This window comes from Schistocerca cancellata, chromosome 2 (assembly GCF_023864275.1).
Source record: "Schistocerca cancellata isolate TAMUIC-IGC-003103 chromosome 2, iqSchCanc2.1, whole genome shotgun sequence".
In the NCBI taxonomy this organism is placed as follows: domain Eukaryota; kingdom Metazoa; phylum Arthropoda; class Insecta; order Orthoptera; family Acrididae; genus Schistocerca; species Schistocerca cancellata.
The window spans coordinates 338453905-338473854 of record NC_064627.1 but is presented as its reverse complement, the minus strand read 5'-3'; the positions used below and the strand labels follow the sequence as shown (position 1 = coordinate 338473854).

Here is a 19950-nt window from a genome sequence, read left to right as displayed (position 1 = left end):
GTTCAGAAGACTGTAATAGAATGAGCGAGAACTAGCTTTCTCCAGAAAATGCTCGGCCTACAAGGCAATAACAGCCTCAACATTTCTCCACATTCCCGTAAATCAGGATCATTTAAATTTTTTATTCTGTGTTTGCAAATTTCATCGTTGACTTGCTCGTCTGTTTTCCGAATGATGGATAGATATGCAGGGAATATAAACACTGCCAAGTATTGTAATGTTCAGAGCAGCTGTCTGTTCTACGTTTGCACTATACGTGAGCTCCGGTCGCAGTGTACTGCCTGTTACGATACGTCGTAGTTCGCTACACGGCCACGGTGGCGCGTTGAGTAGTCCACTGTTCAATATGTCGAAGGGAAACAACGTTGGGATTGGGGTTTCCAATCAGAAGTTATGAAATACTGAACTGTCCTACCCTCGCCGCATGAATGTGGGGCCCCAAGTGCGATTGGATATTCAAGGGCATTTGAGTAGCATGTCGTAAATTACGATTGTGTACTCATCTCTTTTCCTACGATTACAGCGACATCTGTGGCGAAACGAAGAAAATGGTTCAGACAAAACATATGTAGATCTTGTCGTAGAATCGTAATCTGTAATAAGAAACGGGGGTTCCCAATGAAAATTTCAAAGTTGCCTCCCCCCTTCCCGCCACCCACACAGTGGGTGGGGTGGCGGTTCGAGTCTTGTATCACTGGATGTCCCCCTCCGATACAAACAAACGGGAACTATAACTGTTTTTGATCCGATGTGTAGTTTTTGTGATATTTCAATGTCTTCAGTTAAAATTAACATCATATGTAATAATGAAGATAATAATAAAAACATTAAATAAACAATAAAACAAAAAATTCTACACATTTCCTACCTTGACACAGCAGTCACCACAGGTGACCGCAGGCCATGAATTGAGACTCCTGCCTACTTCGCGCCCATACGCCTTCCTCTCAAAAACACTAGCAGTTCTTTCTTATTTCCAAGTTACTGTCTCAACCTACAGTTTTTTTTTTTTTGTAGTGGGCTAAGTACTTAGCTTCGCAGGCACAAGATTGCTGGATCGAATCCCGATGGTGGTACTGCTTTATTTTTTTGAGCTATCTGCACCAATACTGGGGATGATATGCTTCGATATGAGTGGTGACGACCAAGAACAATTTCTGAATAGAAACTGAGTTTTGTCGTAGGCACATTGAGAAAAGGATGCCCGTGGAAAAATTCGAAGTTCATTACGGTGCTGTATCAAATGGTTCAAATGGCTCTGAGCGCTATGGGACTTAACATCTGTGGTCATCAGTCCCCTAGAACTTAGAACTACTGAAACCTAACAAACCTAAGGACATCACACACAACCATGCCCGAGGCAGGATTCGAACCTGCGACCGTAGCAGTCGCGCGGTTCCGGACTGAGCGCCTAGAACCGCATGGCCACCGCGGCCGGCGGTGCTGTATCTCGCAGTTATTGTTGTTTTCCGTGTTTCTACGATCAGTATCATCCTGATTCGAATAGTACTTCACAGATTATATACTATACTTTTCGCCAGATATACTGATTTGGAAGTTCTCATCAATCCTTTATTTTTTCCCAATAACCTAAACAAAAAATTCTCAAGTTAGAGATACGGTCACTCATCAAATATTGATAATTTGCAGAGTCATAATGAATCTGTTGTTGCAATAAGGTCGGAAAAAAATACCGACGGTGAGGTTCAGCCCACAGACACTAGTTTTAGGAAACTAAGCGTTTACTCGCTAGGTTGCGGACTCCCTGAATATGAGCAACCCTACAAAGTACATAAGCACGCCTAAAATTTTCAAGCTCGATTTTCTGGAAAAGGGTTGACAGTTGCGTCTTCCTGTTTACATATACTGATGTCTTAGTCGTTCCCTACGCTCCCTGTCAGTCTGAATCATATCGGTGAGAAGAAGTTCGTACGTCCCGTTGTCAGCCAATGAACTGCGAGGGTTTCGTCGCCTTATTTGGGAAGGCGAATTATCGAAACGAATAGGTGGCAATTGGAATGTAGCAGCCAGTTGGAGTGTGTTTGTTGTCGTGGATACGAGCAAGCAAACAGTGCTAAGCAGGGAGAGGACGCTGGAAGTGGTACCAGATGGTCTGAGAGTTGTTTGATGGTATCTGTATTGGCACTGCTGTCGACAGAAGGCGGCGTGAGACTTGTATGAAGAGCTGGTAATGTCACTACAGTAGGATGCACTGAAACGGAGAGAGAGAGAGAGAGAGAGAGAGAGAGAGAGAGAGAGAGAGGAGTAAGTGTGAGTGCAGTAATGAGTTCGTATTGAGGACCTGAAAACATCAAGCATATAAAGGTCCTCTCTGTTTGTCTGTTGAGCAATACAAAGTAATGTGTCCTTTTTCTTTACGACTTTCTCTTGCAATGGAGCAGTGTGGTTGCTTACGTCTTGTTGTCGCATTTATTACAGACTGGCACTAACGGCTACGATCAATGAGTGCACTACGATCAATGAGTGCAAGATCTTGCTCTGTTTACGAACTGACTTTAACAAGTGATCGGGTGCGCTGGGTTGGTACCTCATTCAGCAAACAGATCTTGCACGTGTCATTCAGTTTTAAAACGTTAGTTTATCAGTTTATAACTGTGCTGAGAACGGCAGGTTTTTGTACATTAGCCAGGCAAACTGTGTAAGACTTCCGTAAATTTTTTGAAATTTTTGGTAACGTCTATAGGACCAAACTGCTGGGGTCGTCGGTCCCTAAGCTTACACACTACTTAATCTAACTTAAACTAACTTACGCTAAGGACAACACACAAACCAATGCCAGAGGGAGGATTCGAACCTCCGAAGGGGAGAGCCACGCGAACCGTGACAGGGTTCCCTAGAACGATCGGATACCCCTCGCGGCTAGCAAATTTCCAAAGAAAATAATAATTATAAAGCTATTTAAAATCACATAGCATTATTTAAAATTTGAATCCTTCGTAAATTTAATCAACTGATGCATCGGTTTCATCAGATAGTAGATGAGAGCAAGCGTGTATTGCAACCCAAAGCGGACTTTGAAGTACTTAATCTAAACATTTTCGTTCCTTATCGAAGTCAGTTCTTTCAACAAAAACCTTCTGTGTTCGTAGTAGGAGCTCACAAAGAACAACTTTTTGGATTAGTAAATTATTTTCAGGTCAGATAAGGTAAGTCACTGTGAGAGCTTCGAGAAGCCTCCTCGTCATTTTATTCACTTGTTCTGGAGTGTTGTGGCGTGGCCGTGTCCTGCGACGAAATACAACTGTATACATGAAAGCACAAATTTGAGTATATTGCTTGCTAACCTATAAGATATTAAACGAAACAAAATGACTCTGAGCACTATGCGACTTAACTTCTGAGGTCATCAGTCGCCTAGAACTTAGAAATAATTAAACCTAACTAACCTAAGGACATCACGCACATCCATGCCCGAGGCAGGATTCAAACCTGCGACCGTAGCGGTCGCCCGGCTCCAGACTGTAGCGCCTAGAACCGCACGGCCACTCCGGCCGGCCGAAACAAAATGTTCTGATGTCATTATACTGAAGTGCCAAAGAAACTGCTATAGTCAGTATTTAAATACAGAGATATGTAAAAAGGCAACGCCTATCTAAGACATATAAGACAACAAGTGTATGGCGCAGTTGTTACATCGGTAGCTGCAGCTAAAGTGGCAGGCTATCAAGATTTAAATGACTCTGAACGTAAGAGCGATGAAGTGAGGATTTTCCCGTTAAAGCATTTCACGAGTGTACGATATCAGGAATCCGGTAAAACATCAAATCTCCGACATCGCTGCGGCCGGAAAAAGGTCCTTCAGGATCAGGACCAAAGACGAATGAAGAGAATCTTTCATTGTGACAGAAGTGCAACCCTTCCACAAATTGCTGCAGATTTCAATGCTGGGCCATCAACAGGTATCAGTGTGTGAACCATACAACCAAACATCATCGATATGGGCTTTCGGAGCTGACTGCATGAAGAAAAGCTTTACGCATCGCCTGGGCCCGTCAACACCGACATTGGACTGTTGATGACTGGAAACATGTTGCAGGTCGGACGGATCACGTTTTAAATTGTATGGAGCGGGTGAAAGTACGGAGACAACCTCATGAATCCACGGACCCTGAATGTCAGCGGGGAACTGTTCAAGCTGATGAAGGTATGGTGTGGGGCGTGTGCATATTGAGTAATATGGGACCCCTGACACGTCTAGATAGGACTCTGACAGGTGACACGTATGTAAGCATCTTGTCTGATCACCTGCATCCGTTAATGTCCATTGTGTATTCTGACGGAGTTGGGCAATTCCAGCAGGACAATGCAACACCCCACACATCTAGAATTGCTACAGAGTGGCTTCAGGAACACTCTTCTGAGTTTAAATACTTCCGCTGGCTGCCTAACTCTCCAGGCATGAACATAATTGAGCATACCTGGGATGCCTCGCAACGTGCTGTTCAGAAGAGATCTCCACCCCCTCGTACTCTTACGAATTTATGGACAGACCTGCAGGATCCAGGTGTCAATTCCTCCCAGCATTACTTCGTACCTCATTCGAGTCCTTGCCACGTCATGTTGCGGCACATGTGCGTCCTCGTAGGGGCCCTACACGATATTAGGCATATACCAGTTTCTTTGGCTGTTCAGTGTACAAGTATGGGAGTCTGTACAACCAGAAGTCAGAATAGTCAGACTGCATTGTGTTAGTTTGGGTCTTATTCAGTTTTGAATGTACTTATACAGTCAGATCCTTACAATTTAACAGAGATCCTACAACTATGATGATGTTGGAAGATCGCAGCGTTGCGCTAAGTGTTGTGGTGGAAAGTATGGCACAGCTTGCATTGTTAATGGAGAGAAGCCTTAAGAGCTAAAATTTACTTCAAAATTACCCCAACGGAGTGCTAAAAGGTAGTTCGTGCTATATAGGTTGTTAGAAAACGTATTTCATATTTTGAGAGGTGATATTATGATCCAAAACGAGAAAAAAAATCAAGTAAGCATGGGCATTTAAAATACATACTTTAAGAGCTATGAGATCTTGTTAATCTTCCCTAATGTGAAACATTTCTCTTCTCCTGCAAACTCTTTGCTATTAGTAACGACCTGAAGAATCAAGTAAACAAATTACTCTATTAATGTGTAACATCCGCGCCTGTACTGCGAGCTATTGCTAAAGGAGGTGCTGTATGTGGTGTCCATTCCTAGTAAGGCTTGAAAAGACGACTGAATAATTGTGCGGATGTTACCCTCAGTTTTGAGTATTTTTTTTGTACACAGGACACGGGCTCGAGGATGTTTTCTTTTTTCCAAATCACAACAGAAGATCATTTCTGCTATTTCCCGGGTGGAGTGACAGGCTTCCATTATACTGGTAAGTGCAAAAATAAGACTACAATGTTAAACCATTTCAGCCGACCGCTGTGGCCGGCTGCAGTGAGGAACCGCTCTGCTGCTACGCTCGCAGGTTCGAATCCTGCGTCGGGCATGGATGTGTGTGATGTCCTTAGCTTAGTTCGGTTGAAGTAGTTCTAAGTCTAGGGGACTGATGACCTCAGATGTTAAGTCCCATAGTGCTTCGAGCCATTTGAACCATTTTTTGAAACCATTTCATAGTTCCATTAGAACTAACTCATGCGCTGAACTTGTCCAGAACTGTGAATAAGATTTACATTGTCGACACTGACAGACGTTTACTGCACGCTATATCCATGTAATGTAACATAGGACTGTGTCATTTGTTTTCTGAATTCTGTAAGTCTTTCGTGATAGATAAAAGATCCTGGGATAGAAGACACGTGTTTCACTGTAGCACAGATGAACTAGAGCTCGCAGCAGTGACATACCTTTCGAAATTAGCTTTCGTCCTTACGTTTTGCATACCGGTATAGCGTCAAGTACAGGCCCCAATTTTATGGAGAAATTTCCGGAAACGTACGTCTACAAAGAACCAGTACATACTGGCGGAAGTCAGTTTGTGAGAAAGGGTCGTCAATCGTTCTTGGTTAGCTCAGTCCATAGAGCACTTGCCCGCGAAATGCAAACGTCCCGAGGTCGAGTCTCGGCCCGGCGTACAAGTTTGATCTGCCAGGATATATGAAATCAGCGCTGCAGGGAGAAAATCACATTCACCTTATGTGACAGTTTGGGAAACGTAATAGCAAGAATCAGGAAAAATGTAGGCATATTCGTAGGAATAGTCGACCTTGAAAATAATGCAAGATTTTAGAAATTTTGAGGAAAATGGGAGTAATATATAGGGAAAGACAGATAGTGTTCAATATACCTAAGAACCAAGAGAGAACAATAAAAATGGAAGACTAAGAACAAAGTGCTCAGTTTAAAAACTTTGTGAGACAGGGACACAGTCTTTGGTCCTATTGTTCAACCTAGATATCGAAGAAACAATAACAGAAATGAAAGAAAGGCTGAGGAGTGGATTTAAATTCAGAGAGAAAAGATTTCAATAATAAGTTTTTCTGGTGACTTCGTCATCCTCATTGCCAGTGAAGGAGAATTATACATGTTGAATTAAATGAACAGTATACTGAGTACCCATTATACTTTGAGATTAAGAGGTAGGCAAGAGAGAGGAATTCATGGTGGGCCACGTCCAACCTGTCGGGAGACTGATGAGTCCTCCCTACCTCCTATCCATCCCTCAGCCTAAGGAAAATGTCTGACTAAGTTGTTTACTTAAATAATACAATGAGGAAAGGATCATGCGGAAGCTCTTTCCAAGCTTTTAAATTTGTAATTTGATGTAGCGATGATATTGTCATGGCGTTAGTGCTTGTGATCCCTTTGTTTCCTTGAACCTGGCAAACAATGTCGATGATACTGAACTAATCTAGAACCGGACCTCTTTCTGTAACATTACGATTCACGGTTGTGTGGAATTGTATGAGCATATTAATTAACTGAGAAACAAAATATTTATGTCAGCATCAAAGTGATAACACAGTAACAAAAACAAAGCTTAATCCCATGGTTCCTAATATACTGCAAAAGACGTCCGGGAGCTTTCACACACGCAGTAGGAGATAAATGGAAAATTTAAAATTTATTTCTACATGATTAAATATTTCATCGCCAAGTGTATCAGCAGTTTGTGTAGTGGCGCAGTACTATTCACAGTTGTATTGGTCTGCACTTTTATCTAGTAAAACATACACCGCAGGAATTTACAGAGAATTTAATAAAAAAATCTACATTATTTTCCTGCGAATCTATTTAAATAACGAATGAAAACATGTACGCGACCGTTGCAGCATTGCCTATTAATGAAATAAAAGTATCTGTTCTAGGTAAAATCTTTTATATTTAATAGCTCATAACTCTTCCACTTTTCAGTGAAATCTGCATTGCACTACTAACGATACTTTTCAAATCATTATTACTGCATTTTCTCCGCTTATTTCCGAATTCCTGATATACTCTAAGTACGAAATGAGCGCATTATTATTTGACACAAGTAGCCAACCAGATGTTTTCAGTTACTTGCTTCTCTTTCAGCAAGTGACATAATTTTATCCTTTTTTGTTGTGTTAACTGGTTTATCGTTAATTGGGTAGCTGAATGTGACATAAATATTGCCATTTATTTCACTTATTTCCTTCGATGAGGGAAGTGACACAATTACAAGACTCTGCAGGACAGTCAGTCTAATGGAGCTCTGTTACAACCCCCTCTCATCATTATCGGCGGTTTCCCTGAATCGTTAAGAAAACTAAAGCTGTGCTGGTTTACTTGAAAATTACACGGCCAATTTCTATTCTTTATCCTGGCTACGAGATATTGAGCCATAATCTACCAACCATTGTCTGCCCTTGCAAGTTAAAATGAGTACAATAATAATAAAATCTACAAACTGTGAAAATGGTTTGGAGAGTGTGAATATGAACTCAAGAGAAGATAATGCTACTTGAATAGTATTCGCATCGTGTCGTATGTATAATCCTACAAAATACTGACGGAAAATAAGGCCATGATATCATGGTTCCAGGAAAACCATTTAAAATTTTCGAGAACTGAATTTCTCGTTGATTGTGTGTTTAAGTTGGAGATTGATTCACAACAAGGAATCTTTCACTGATATTTTTAGAATTTTTAAGATAACGTTCTTGTAAATCATGATTTTCTATAAAAAATTAACCACTAATGTAAAATCTCAATCGACTGAATTTATTATTATGGCACACATTATTACACACCGTGTTGTGAAAGCAGACAATGACAAACTAAGAACGTTTCATTTTCAACAGACCAATTAGAATCTTGTGCATGCGTGAACCAATCGGTATTTCCAATCACATTTTATACGCGATCAGCCATTAATTTTGAAGCGCGCTTGTTTGACACAAGCTTTATTTGCACCTACACTAACTGGAAAACGATAGACAAATAGTAGTCAGACACAGAGATAATTAATTCTCAAAAAATAATTGAGGGTATGGTTAATATTAAGGAACTTATAAATGGAAACGTCCGCTTATATTGACAGATATTGAATTTCATGATAATGTTTAAGTTACTCACCGATCAATTAACGTTTTCGATTTTCTGAGCAGGATTTCGACGTCTTGGCTTTGCGATTCGCAGGAAGATTTATCTAAAAAACTACTGTGCAGGTTGACCTGGAACAAAATGCGCCAGTTACGAACATGAAAACACATATGGATACAGTAAGCTTAAATATCACTCGATCAATTACTTTATTTTGAATATCTCAACAAAGTCGAATTAGCTCCATATTTTGGAATTTAATTAATCGTATGGTGATTTTATACAATATACAGTTGATATAAGACAAGTGATTTTATACAATATACATATGATATAAGACAAGATTAAACCTTAAAGTGCGTGTTTTTCAACCAATTAATTAAGCTGGGTGTGAGAGTGAACAATTTGTCGGGAATTCCAGGATATGAATGAAATGGACAGCGTTGGACTAGATGTTCAATTGTCTGCTATTCTTGATTACATTCACACATTGGTGAACTGATCCAGCCCCATTTGTACCTGAAGCAGTTACAACAACCATGTCCAGTCCTTAACCTGTTGAGGTGGCACCAGAGGTTCCTCGGTAGGTCAAAACCTTTTAGCTTCTTTGTGGGATCAAAGTGATGGGCCCTTGTTCCCAATGTTTTTGTTGACCATTCATGCTTCCAGCTTTCATTTAGATCAAAACCATCCGCGATGAGTTGTCCTGCAGTAATACTTGCTGGTCTTCTTGATCGCAATCGTTGCCGTGGCGGATGACAAGATTCCTGGTGCAGTGGTAGAGAGGGTGATGCAGAGATTTTCTTGGCCTCCCTCAGTAGAGCTTGTTTCCGCCTTAAGTGAGGTGGAGGGATGTGACTCAATACAGGTAACCAGTCACATCTCTCCACCTCACTTAAGGCGGATATATTTTGGAGTAATAACTGGTGACATCATCTTGCCCTCTCCAGCTCCTGACTGTGTACGCACACACAAACACACACACACACACACACACACACACACAGGCATCAACTGGGGATCCTTAGTCTAGAAATAATTAATACGTCAGTGGTTTAATCTGCAACCTACATCCTCAATAAGATGAATGCAGTTGATAACATCTATCAAGGAACATGCATGTTATGTCAGAAATTAGTAATTCCTACAACAGACTCAAGGTTATATGTCACGTAATGAAAAGAGGCAGGATGACAGACCGCAGGACACGACAGTATCACTATTGAATTAAATGGAAGGGCTATAAATGATCAGATGTAGGTAGCAGATACATTTAGTAATCATTTCATAAATGTAGTCGAAAATATAGGAACGAACAGTTCAAGAGAAAAATCAGATCACTATGTTAAAAAAAGCAACTCTTATAAAATTCAGTCAGATGAATGCATTACAGACTTCTTATTCAGAAAATACGAATATTATATATTCTCTAAAATACGAAATCCCACCTGGATTTGATGGCGTTTCCAATAGAGTACTAAAGACTTGTCTCTTTACAATAAGCACTGTGTTATCTGGAATATGTAGTGCATCGCTAAATCAAGGCATGGTTCCAAATAGATTGAAATGCGCCATTGTTAAATCCTCTATAAGAAAGATGACTGGAGAGATGTCAATAATTGCCGACCTGTTTCACTACTGTCATAATTTTCCAGATTTTTTGAGAACGCGACGTATTATAGAACAGTATCCTTGATAGCAACAATAACATGCTCAGTATATCATAGTTTGGATTTCAGAAGAATTTTTTAACCGAAACTGCTATTTACGCGTTCGCTCACAAACGTTTTGCAGGTATTAAAAAACAAAATAGCTCTAGCTGGTTTTTTCTGTTACCTGTCTAAGGCATTGGACTGTGTGAAACACAATATTGTTCTAGACAAATTGAGATTTTACAGATTGAGTGGAACAGATGGTATAGCCAAGCAACGGATAATGTCATATCTAACCAAAAGAATGCAGAAAGTTGTACATAGCAACTGAGACAGTGTAATCAGGGGAGATTTTTCTGACTGTGGAGCAGTGACGCATGGGGTTACTCATGACTCAATCTTAGGTGGCTGCTGATCCTAATGTATGTAAACGACCTAATATAAAACAAGCATAATTAGTTGTTTTTGCTGATGATACTAGTATTTTAATTAATCCAGGCATACATGCAGCAAGAAACAGTAAACAACGTTCTTATAAGTATAATTGACTGTGTAATATATTGATTATTCCTTTCTACTGTATTGTTATCTTGAAGCTGTGAGAAAGGAGGACAGGCGTTCCAAAGCGCGGAAGTAGAGACGATGCTGAGGGCAGACGAAACTGGGACACATATTGTTACATGAAGTAAACGGTAAGGGGAGAGCCTTGCGAAAATGCAGACGTGGTCCCAGGGCGTTAGTTACCATTCAAGGAATTAACAAGTAACTTCATATGTCGTCTAGACGCTGTAGTAGGTTGTCACCGTAGAACTTTGTAACCAACAGGCACGTACTAGTGTATAAAGCCAGCTTGATACCAGCCCTGAGAACAGCAACGTCAGTAGACTGACAAGAGTTAGAAAGAGAGCGAAAACGCCAAAAACTGTTGACCTATCTGTCCCTACTCCGGGGAGCCCGACGGGCGGGGCTAACTGACGTATAACAATAATGGTGCAAGCCTTATTTGGCAAAGCAGTTACGTTTAACTTTCAGCTGAACAATGTTGATACCAAATACGGACTTAGTGCAACTGCATTACCATCCCTGCCGTAGGAGCAATAGAGGGGACCTAAGTAAACCATGATTGGCAGGCACCTGCGAGAGACCTACGGGATCGGCTGGGTGGCTTTAAGTGGGAGAAACAATGCCCCACGCTACTCTTTAAAACCCCTAGATTCCGCATATTGGCAAGTTCTCAGTCAGACAATCTGGGCGCCGAATCCGCGTCCGTCGACTCCAGCCTCGGTCCAGCTCCGTGTAAGTCTGTTCTCTCACTTGGAGTGCCTCAGTGAACAGTGTCACATTCAGACCAATTACATTTAGCTTTCAGCTGAACAATGCTAATACCAAATACGGACTTAGTTAGTGCAACTGCATTAACATCCCCGCCGTAGGAGCAGTAGAGGGGACCTAATTAAACCATGATTATGTTTCGTTTTGCGAGTAAGTTGTTGCCTTAAGATGCTGCTAGTGTTTGCTACGGTGGTTAGCATCCACTCCTGGGACTTCTGCACTGGCTTCTGTTTTGACAGTATTATTCACGCTTTTTCTAACCCCTAGAACTAGCCTCCCGTGTATTAGTTTGTCTTGTCTGGAATAAACAACTATTTCAAAACCCTGTTTGTCCACGAGTCTCCACAACGAGTTCCCTACCGAGTCTCCCCACCTGCATTTCTAGTAAATGCCTGTACCAGTGTTGGCTCAGATAGAAGAAAACAATCAAATGCCTTCACTGTGAATTGCCCTGCCTTCTGCTCTGCACCGCTCGGGAGCGCAGACTGACCAGCAACCCCTTTTTCCCTCTCCCACCTATGTCAGGACACAACAACAGGTTTTCTGCGAATGGCTTGACTCTCAGTATTAAGAAATATACAACATACTCAGTTCTGCACATCTAGAGGTAATACACCAACGATAAGTGTAACAAATGGCGCAGAAATAGCAAATAAGGTAGAAACTTCAGAATTTTTAGAAGTCCATATTGATCAGAAAATAAGAAAAGCACATTTTTGTAACTCCTAAAACAACTTAGTTCAGCTTCTTCTGCAAGTAGAATCGTTGTAAGTCTTGGAGAATTTTATAGTGTTATGGGGTAACTCATCTTTAAGAAAGAAAGTCTTTATTGCTCAGAAGCCTGCTGTGAGTATTACATGTGGTAATCACCCTCGAACATCGTGTAGACATTTATTTAAGGAGCCAGGCATTTTGACAACTGCTTCACAGTATGTTTATTCCTTCGTGAAGTTAGATGTAAACAATCCACTGCAATTCAAAAGGAACAATGATGTGTAGATTACAACACATTAAGGTTTTCCTTAACAAATAAAGGGGTTCGAAATGCTGCAATCAAAATTTTTGATTACTTACCCAGTGATATAAAATACGTCAGATAACGAAATAAAATCTGAAAACACAACAAAAATTTTCTTCTTGCCAAGCTCTATTTTCTATTACTATTATTGCAACGTGTGAAATATATGGGTAGGAGTTACTGACTCACATATGCATGTTAAAAAATTAAAACATTTTTAAAAGGTCAGCATGTAGCCATATTTACTAATTAATTTATTTGAATATAAAAATGATTTGTTCCACATCATTATGATTTATCGTGCAAATGATCCGCGAAACATGAAACGAACTAACTAATCTAATGGCTACCACAAGTATGCGTTCCCATCACGGAGACTCCCTCAACCATATCCATAGAATAAGGCGCAAGAGAGGTTCGTGAGATATGACAAGGTTGTATAAATCAGTTATTCCTTCCACGTGACCGATATACCACCCAGAAAATCGCACTTTAATAGATACTAAACAATCTGAAACACCGTTTTCCCACCATTATCACTGCTGTACTCATAGCTTACAGGATGGTGATTAAGAGCTTTAAAAGATTGTAACTTACACATACATTTCTTTTTATACAGAAAGCTTCTGTTCTGTCACACATACATCTTACGATGAAGCTATATCTAAGTATAGTTTAATCTTTAGCTTGTCGAAGGCATAGAGTAGCAAGATACATGTGTAGCAGTTTATGAGAATATTTATGCTCGACTGCTGTTATGAAGTTCATCATCTTCAAATTAGATCGAATTAAAACTGACGCTTTGGGTCTTCATACGCATGACATCACAAGGGTAAGATTGTGATATTTGTCTCATATGCGAGCTTGATCCTCGAAAGCGTGTATTAATATGATTAGATGTTTAAGTCGATTAACACTAAAAATGTAGTTGAGCTGCAATGTTATCTTGAATTGTGAAATTACAGCTGCGATCTAACTTTCGTTTAGCAATGGTTGGAATTCAGGTGTATAGCAATTTAGTTTAAGAACAAATTGCTAAATTGCGCCATTCCTTGCCATTTTCCCCTGAATAATCCAAAAGAGTTGTATGTTTTTGTCCGGTATCATGGAATGTTATTGTTATCTGTTGTCAGCTGTTATATTCTGTGTACACTGATGAAATGAACACTTACGGTCACCTGCCTAATGCGGTGTTGTCCCACCTTCTGAGCGAAATACGGCAGAGATTCTACGTGGCATGTATTCGATACGTCATTGGTAGTTTTCCAGAGGTAAGTGGCACCAGCAGTCTACGCACAGGCTACAAATTTCTCTTAAGTTACGGACCGGTAACTTGTGGGTGTGGAGGTGGCGCTCTGTACTGTCCAAAATGTAGCACCATCTGGTTCACATCAGGAGAATTTGATGGCCAGGACACCAGCGTCGGTTTTACGTTCTGTGATGATGCGCAGACGTCCAACAGCTTGTCGTCAACTCGTGCCTTCAACACCTTTCAGCCACTTTCCACAGATGCTCACATCAGTAGCACGCTGTCCAGTTTCACAGCTTCTGAGGCTGTCGATCCCTTGTGGGAGTCGTAACAATCTGCTCTCTGTGTAAGTCTCTCGTGTCAGTGGGTTTACCATTTGCGGCTCCTATCGTCTCTATAATGTTTCCCCATTCATTTTTGATCCACTTAAATACTGGGTGTTTATACGAGAGGTGCTTAGTAGGAAAAGTAACACTATTTTTCAGACAGTACGTTGGTTTTATTTAGGATTACTGTAGACAACATTATTCCCTACTCGTTTGGCTACAAAATCCTGTTTTCCAACATAATCTGCGTTCAATGCGACGGCCTTGAGCCACCTTACTCGGAAAGCCTGTATGTCCGCATGGAACCGATCTACTGGTCGACGTCGAAGCCAACGTCTTGCTGCACTAATAACCTCCCCATCATCCACATACTGCTTCCCGCGGTGTGCATGCTCCATTGGACCAAACTCATGGACGTCGGAAGGTGCGAGATGCGGACTGTAGAGAAGATGTGGAAGAACAGTCTAATGAAGTTTCGTGAGCTCCTCTCGGGTGCGCGTACTTTTGTGAGGCCTTGCGTTGTCGTGGATGTGTCTGACTCAGATCCGTTGATCGCCTCGAATGAGAGTGTCCGCACGTTCCAACTCAGTAGGCGTCACAGCTGTGTGCGGCCGGCCTGCCGGCATGCGGCAGATCATTTTGCGATGATGACAGACGGCTCGCCCAACGACTCGCCGAGCTTTTGTTCTCTGCTAAATCTCAGTAGGCATTCTGCAAGCGCCAGTGAATGTCTCCAATGCCCTCGTTTTCCACTAAAAGAAGCTCAATGACAGCTCTCTGCTTGGAAGGCACCTCCGTTACAGACCTCATTTGGAAGACTACGTATAGCGCCGCCACCTATCGGACCTTCATGAAACTACAGCGCCTGAAGCGGGAATATTTCCCACAGTAAATACCGCACTTTTTCAACCGAAATCGCCCGAGAAAGAATGTGTTGCATTACTTATTGAACGCCTCTCGCAATTAAAGTGCAGCTTCCCCATGAGCTATAATTATGGTATGGCAGCGAAACTTGATAGACACTCTAATGCATTAATGCGCAAACGATTTACACCGGGAAAAATTAGTTCCAACTCTGGCCAGCAGGTGCAGATCTGGCTCTGTACTGCATCTCGTCGACATTTCCGTTGCTCACATAGAAAAAACTGTGTAAGCTGCAATTAATGATAAAATGAACACTATGCCATTTTCAGTTGTTTGGTATTTTCTGCTCGCGTCTACTTTCTAATCCATTACACGTGGGAACATTTATATACCTCTTTCTTTCATTCTCAGCGCCAGATTTTCACATTCTGGACAAAATGGTTACTAATTTTTTGAAACGTAAACCAGTGCCGCTTTAACGCATTAGAATATCTACCAAGTTTCGCTGCCATAGGACAATTACAGCCAGTACTATACCTCTGTGAGTAGCTGCATTTCAGTTACAACCACACGGTATTTTCATAACTGCGTCACCCTATGCGACTTTTCGTCTCGCGGTGGCCATTGGTCATGATCTATTCTCCAGCCTCAGTGCAACTGTATCAAGAAATAAGTGCGTAGATTATAACGAGCCAGTTGTCCTCATGTGTGATTTATATATTTAGAAAAAAACTTCTCGGGAAGATTCGATCCCCTTATCAAGTTCATAGATGAATTTTCCCATTAAGAAAGTGAAAAACATGCATGAAGCAAAAATGCATGGTCACACATTTAAGACTGTCCATTGCAGATTTCGTCGTATAATGATCTGACGCTGTGAGGATGTTAAATGCAATATCTATTTACGGAGACGGTTTCTCATTGTACCTAAGGAGGAGGAGGAGGAGGAGGAGATTAGTGTTTAACGTCCCGTCGACAACGAGGTCATTAGAGACGGAGTGCAAGCTCGGTTTAGGGAAGGACGGGGAAGGAAATCGGCCGTGCCATTTGAAAGGAACCATCCTGGCATTTGCCTGGTACCTAAGGACTTAATACTTCTAACAACGTGATAATGGGATGATGGCTTCCCGAAACGTGCTTTGGAGTTAAGTAAATCACACGTTAGGACAAATGGCCGGCGGTTATATCCTTACAGATGAGTTCTCACAGCGTTATGCCTCATAGTGTAAGCCCTTGAACATTTTTTAAATAATCATTGCCCTGTCTGTTATTAAGTACTAGCGATGTAGAAACATGTACATAAAATGTCACAAAATTATGAAAAAATCACTACAATGAATTCACTGTAAGAATACACAAACAAATATCACGAACAAAATGAACAGGCAAAATTTTTTTCTCTGTCTATTTATCGATAGAATATTTAAAGAATTATTTCAATTAAAGTTCCAATTTCGAAACGCTGCAAAAATCGAACCATTGCTCAGAGTGACGTCAAATATGAACGGAATATTATTGAAGAAGGGGGAAACATTATGGAAACAAAAAAAGTATGAAAATTTTACCAATAGATAGCGCTGTAAGCGGCATAATATGCAAAGTACAAGACATGGGGTACACGGTTGTTCCTCAGTGTGCATCTGAGACGTTCGACATTATTGTCTCGATGCAGGATCGTGCACTGTCGATAAAGCTGTTAGCTGTTTCATAAGAAAAGAACTATAATGGTGCGCCAGTAACCGAGCAGAATTTCCGTATGTTCAATGGTATGAAAGAAAGGCGTTGGTCTATCAAGGATCTGGAGAAAATGATAACGAAATAGGGAAAGACAGGTTCTTTTGAAGTGCGTTGTGGCAGAGAAAGGAAAGTAATTGATCCGACTCAGTAGAAGCTGTAGCCGCGGGTCTGCAGGAGTCGAGCGGTGAGGTGAAAACACGCGGTGCACGGGAAATTTTCCGAACTGTGGACATGCCTGTGACCAAAATGCACAACATTCTACGAAAAGCTTCACTGGTATTCATACAAAATTACCCATGTTAATGAGTTGTTTCATGTTGACTGCCAGTAACACAAACGTCTGATCTGGAATTTATTGCTCAAAAGGAAGTGGAAAAGGAACAGCCATGAGAGATTCTGTGGGCAGATGAAGCCCATTTCTGTCTCCAAGGGCATGTCAATACAAAGAACTGCAGAATACGGGCAACGGAAATCTGCTCGTACATCAACCAATACCGTCTCATTCTGCAAAGGTAACTGAGTGGGGCAGGTTCACGGTATCGTTCATCATTGGGCCATATTTTTTCGAGGAGACGGATCCTGCGGGTCTTTACCGTCACTGATAAATGCTATTAGAGTCTTCTGGGCACCAGTGTCATTCCAGCTCTTCAACAGGGTGTATGTATTGGTAGGATCGTCTTTATGCAAGATGGCACCCCGTTGCACGTTGGACAGCCAGTGAAGGAGCTGCTGCACAGATGTTTTGGAAATGCACTCGTAGAATTCTCAACTCACATTTCGCTACAGCATTGCATCCAGATCAGATTATCTTAACCTCTGGGGTATTCTGAAATATACAGTGTTAAGTGCTCCGATTACAAAAGTAGCTGCGCAACGATTTCTGATTGGCCTCTGGGGCACTCTGATCTGCTTTGTAACATGTGGTTTATCGATTTCAGCTTGTGGCAGAAAACGGTGGACAGCTTACTGAACATATATTGCGCCATTCTAAGGACAGTTGAAAACCTATTTCATAGGTTTCTGCCCACAGGACAATTGAAAACCGATTTTTCCCTTTCGATGAGGTTCGACATTCACATGGTAGACGAGCATACCTAACTAACAATTCCACAACTATTGAATGCAAAATTTGTGCGGTCATGGACACTGCACAGTACTGTTGGTTTAATGAGCAACTCAAAATCATAGCTATCGTATTGCCATTCATTCACCATCATGTAGTAAAATTTTCATTACTTTTTTTTGTTTCCGTAACGCTTCTCTCTTTCTGGTTAATATTCTCATCGAATTTGACCTCCTTCTATGCAATGATTCATTTTTACAGAAGTTTGAATCTGGAACTTCAATTATAATCATCCCGTATGAGCGCTAATCATGTGGACCACATATAGTCTCACTTTGGCTTCTTTCACTTCTTTAACTATCACGAAATTTTAATGACTGATAGCTATTTTAGAAAGAAAATTCTTTTATTGAGTACGAAATACTTTTATATGATGGGTACAAAATAGTGCTGAGCTCCAGCAGAACAGGTGTTTGTGTGTGAGCACAGGAATGTAAACAATGATTGTACTGCGTGGGGATGTTTGAGACCTACTAAATGTTGGCTGAACTTGCCTTAGCAAGCCCACCTGTACAGTCCGACGTAAGATTAAACCCCCAAGAAGAAAAGAATAATACATCGCCCGAAAAAAGGTGGAGCATGTAGAAGAAGAGGAGGGAACAAAAATTCAGGTTTGGGAAGGTATGTGATGTTATTTCATTCATTATATCGAGTCATATTTACACAGGAATTCGCAGTATGAGCTCGCCTATATTCGGGTGGTGCAGAAGTTCGTAGCGTTTTGCCGTAAGTTTAATAAACACAACCGATAAACATAACAGAGACTTAAGTCATTAATAATACATTCTCCTGCACTGTTCTCCTGCAACTTTGGTGTAGATTTTCGATTCCGCGGCTGTGGGAATCACGTGATTTTGAGACAAATAATTCGTCGAGCCACACCCGGAGCGTATTTTCATCCGGAAAGACAGTTCCTTTGAGGTTGTTCGGTGGAGGGCGGAAGAGGTGAAAATCTGGGGGAGCAAGATTAGGTGAATAAGATGGATGCGGTATGGCTTCTTGACACAACTCCTGTATAGTGTTTTTGTCAGTCTGTCAGACTGTAGTATCACATCTTGCAGTCTTCCTGGTCGTTGTTCTTGGACTGCATCTGCAAGATGTCTCCGTTGTTGACAATAAACGTCATCAGTGATGATGATTACACCTCGGGGCTGCAATTCGTAGTACACCACATCGTCGATGTTCCACCAGACGCTTAACATCGTCTTTTGTGGAAATGTGCAGGTCTTCGTACGGGGCGTTACTGCATTGTCTGAGCTCAATGATTCTTTTCTTTTCCATATATTAACGTAAAAACACCATTTTTCGTAGCCAGTAACCGTACAAGGTAGAAGTGGTCGGTGTTGCTCATATGACAAGCGTCAAACGAGCAAGCGGCATTATACATATGACCACCAACCGCTGATATTTGTTATTTTGTCTTACAGTATGCAGTATCCATACATTCGTTTTCTGACCCTTCCCTAATGCATCCAAATGTCTCACAATGGTGGTATGATCACAATTCATCAAGCTGGCCAATTCTGCGAGTAAACTGACTTCGATCATCGTGGATTAATGCGTTCGAACGACCTTCATCAAACCCCAAAGTTCTTCCTGAACGTGGAAAGTCACAAATGTCAAAACGATCCTCCTTAAAACGATAAAACCATTTCCGTCCCGTTCTCTGTGCAACGGTATATCCCTACAAACGGCGCAAACGTTTCAGGCTGCTTCTGCTGCGGTCACCCCTCTACTGAACTAAAGCGAAGAAAATGTCGGAAATGTTCCGATTTCACCATTTGGCGCTGCGTTTTCTGACGCTAGCAGCTCCACTCACTGTCTCTAAATGACAAAATGACAATATGGTAACTCAAATACCAACAGTCAATTACAAATAAAAATGACAGTCCATAAAGAGACCTACAGCAAAAACTCTACGTACTTATGCACCAACCTAGTAAGTACGATGTTGCATCCCCTTTGGCCTGGATGAACGCACTGATGCACTGATGGTGTCATACAGCTGGTGTATCATCTGAGGCAAGCTATTGCACAACTGCTACCTAGTCCTTGGCATCCATGATACTGGCATCAGAATGGAGCTGAGGTCCGAACTGGTCCCTCGCGTTCTACGGGGACTGATCGTGGGATATCAG

The 19950-nt window shown here is 41.4% G+C and overlaps 1 protein-coding gene across 1 annotated transcript in view; it reads right to left on the bottom strand.

Moving 5' to 3' along the window:
- The window catches only part of LOC126153857 (uncharacterized), a 1728205-nt gene that overhangs the window by 1322106 nt on the left and 386149 nt on the right, over positions 1–19950 (bottom strand). Inside the window, exon 4 of the mRNA XM_049916098.1 lies at positions 8545–8642. Coding sequence (XP_049772055.1) covers positions 8545–8642 — 98 coding nt within the window. The remainder of the gene's footprint in view (positions 1–8544; positions 8643–19950) is intronic.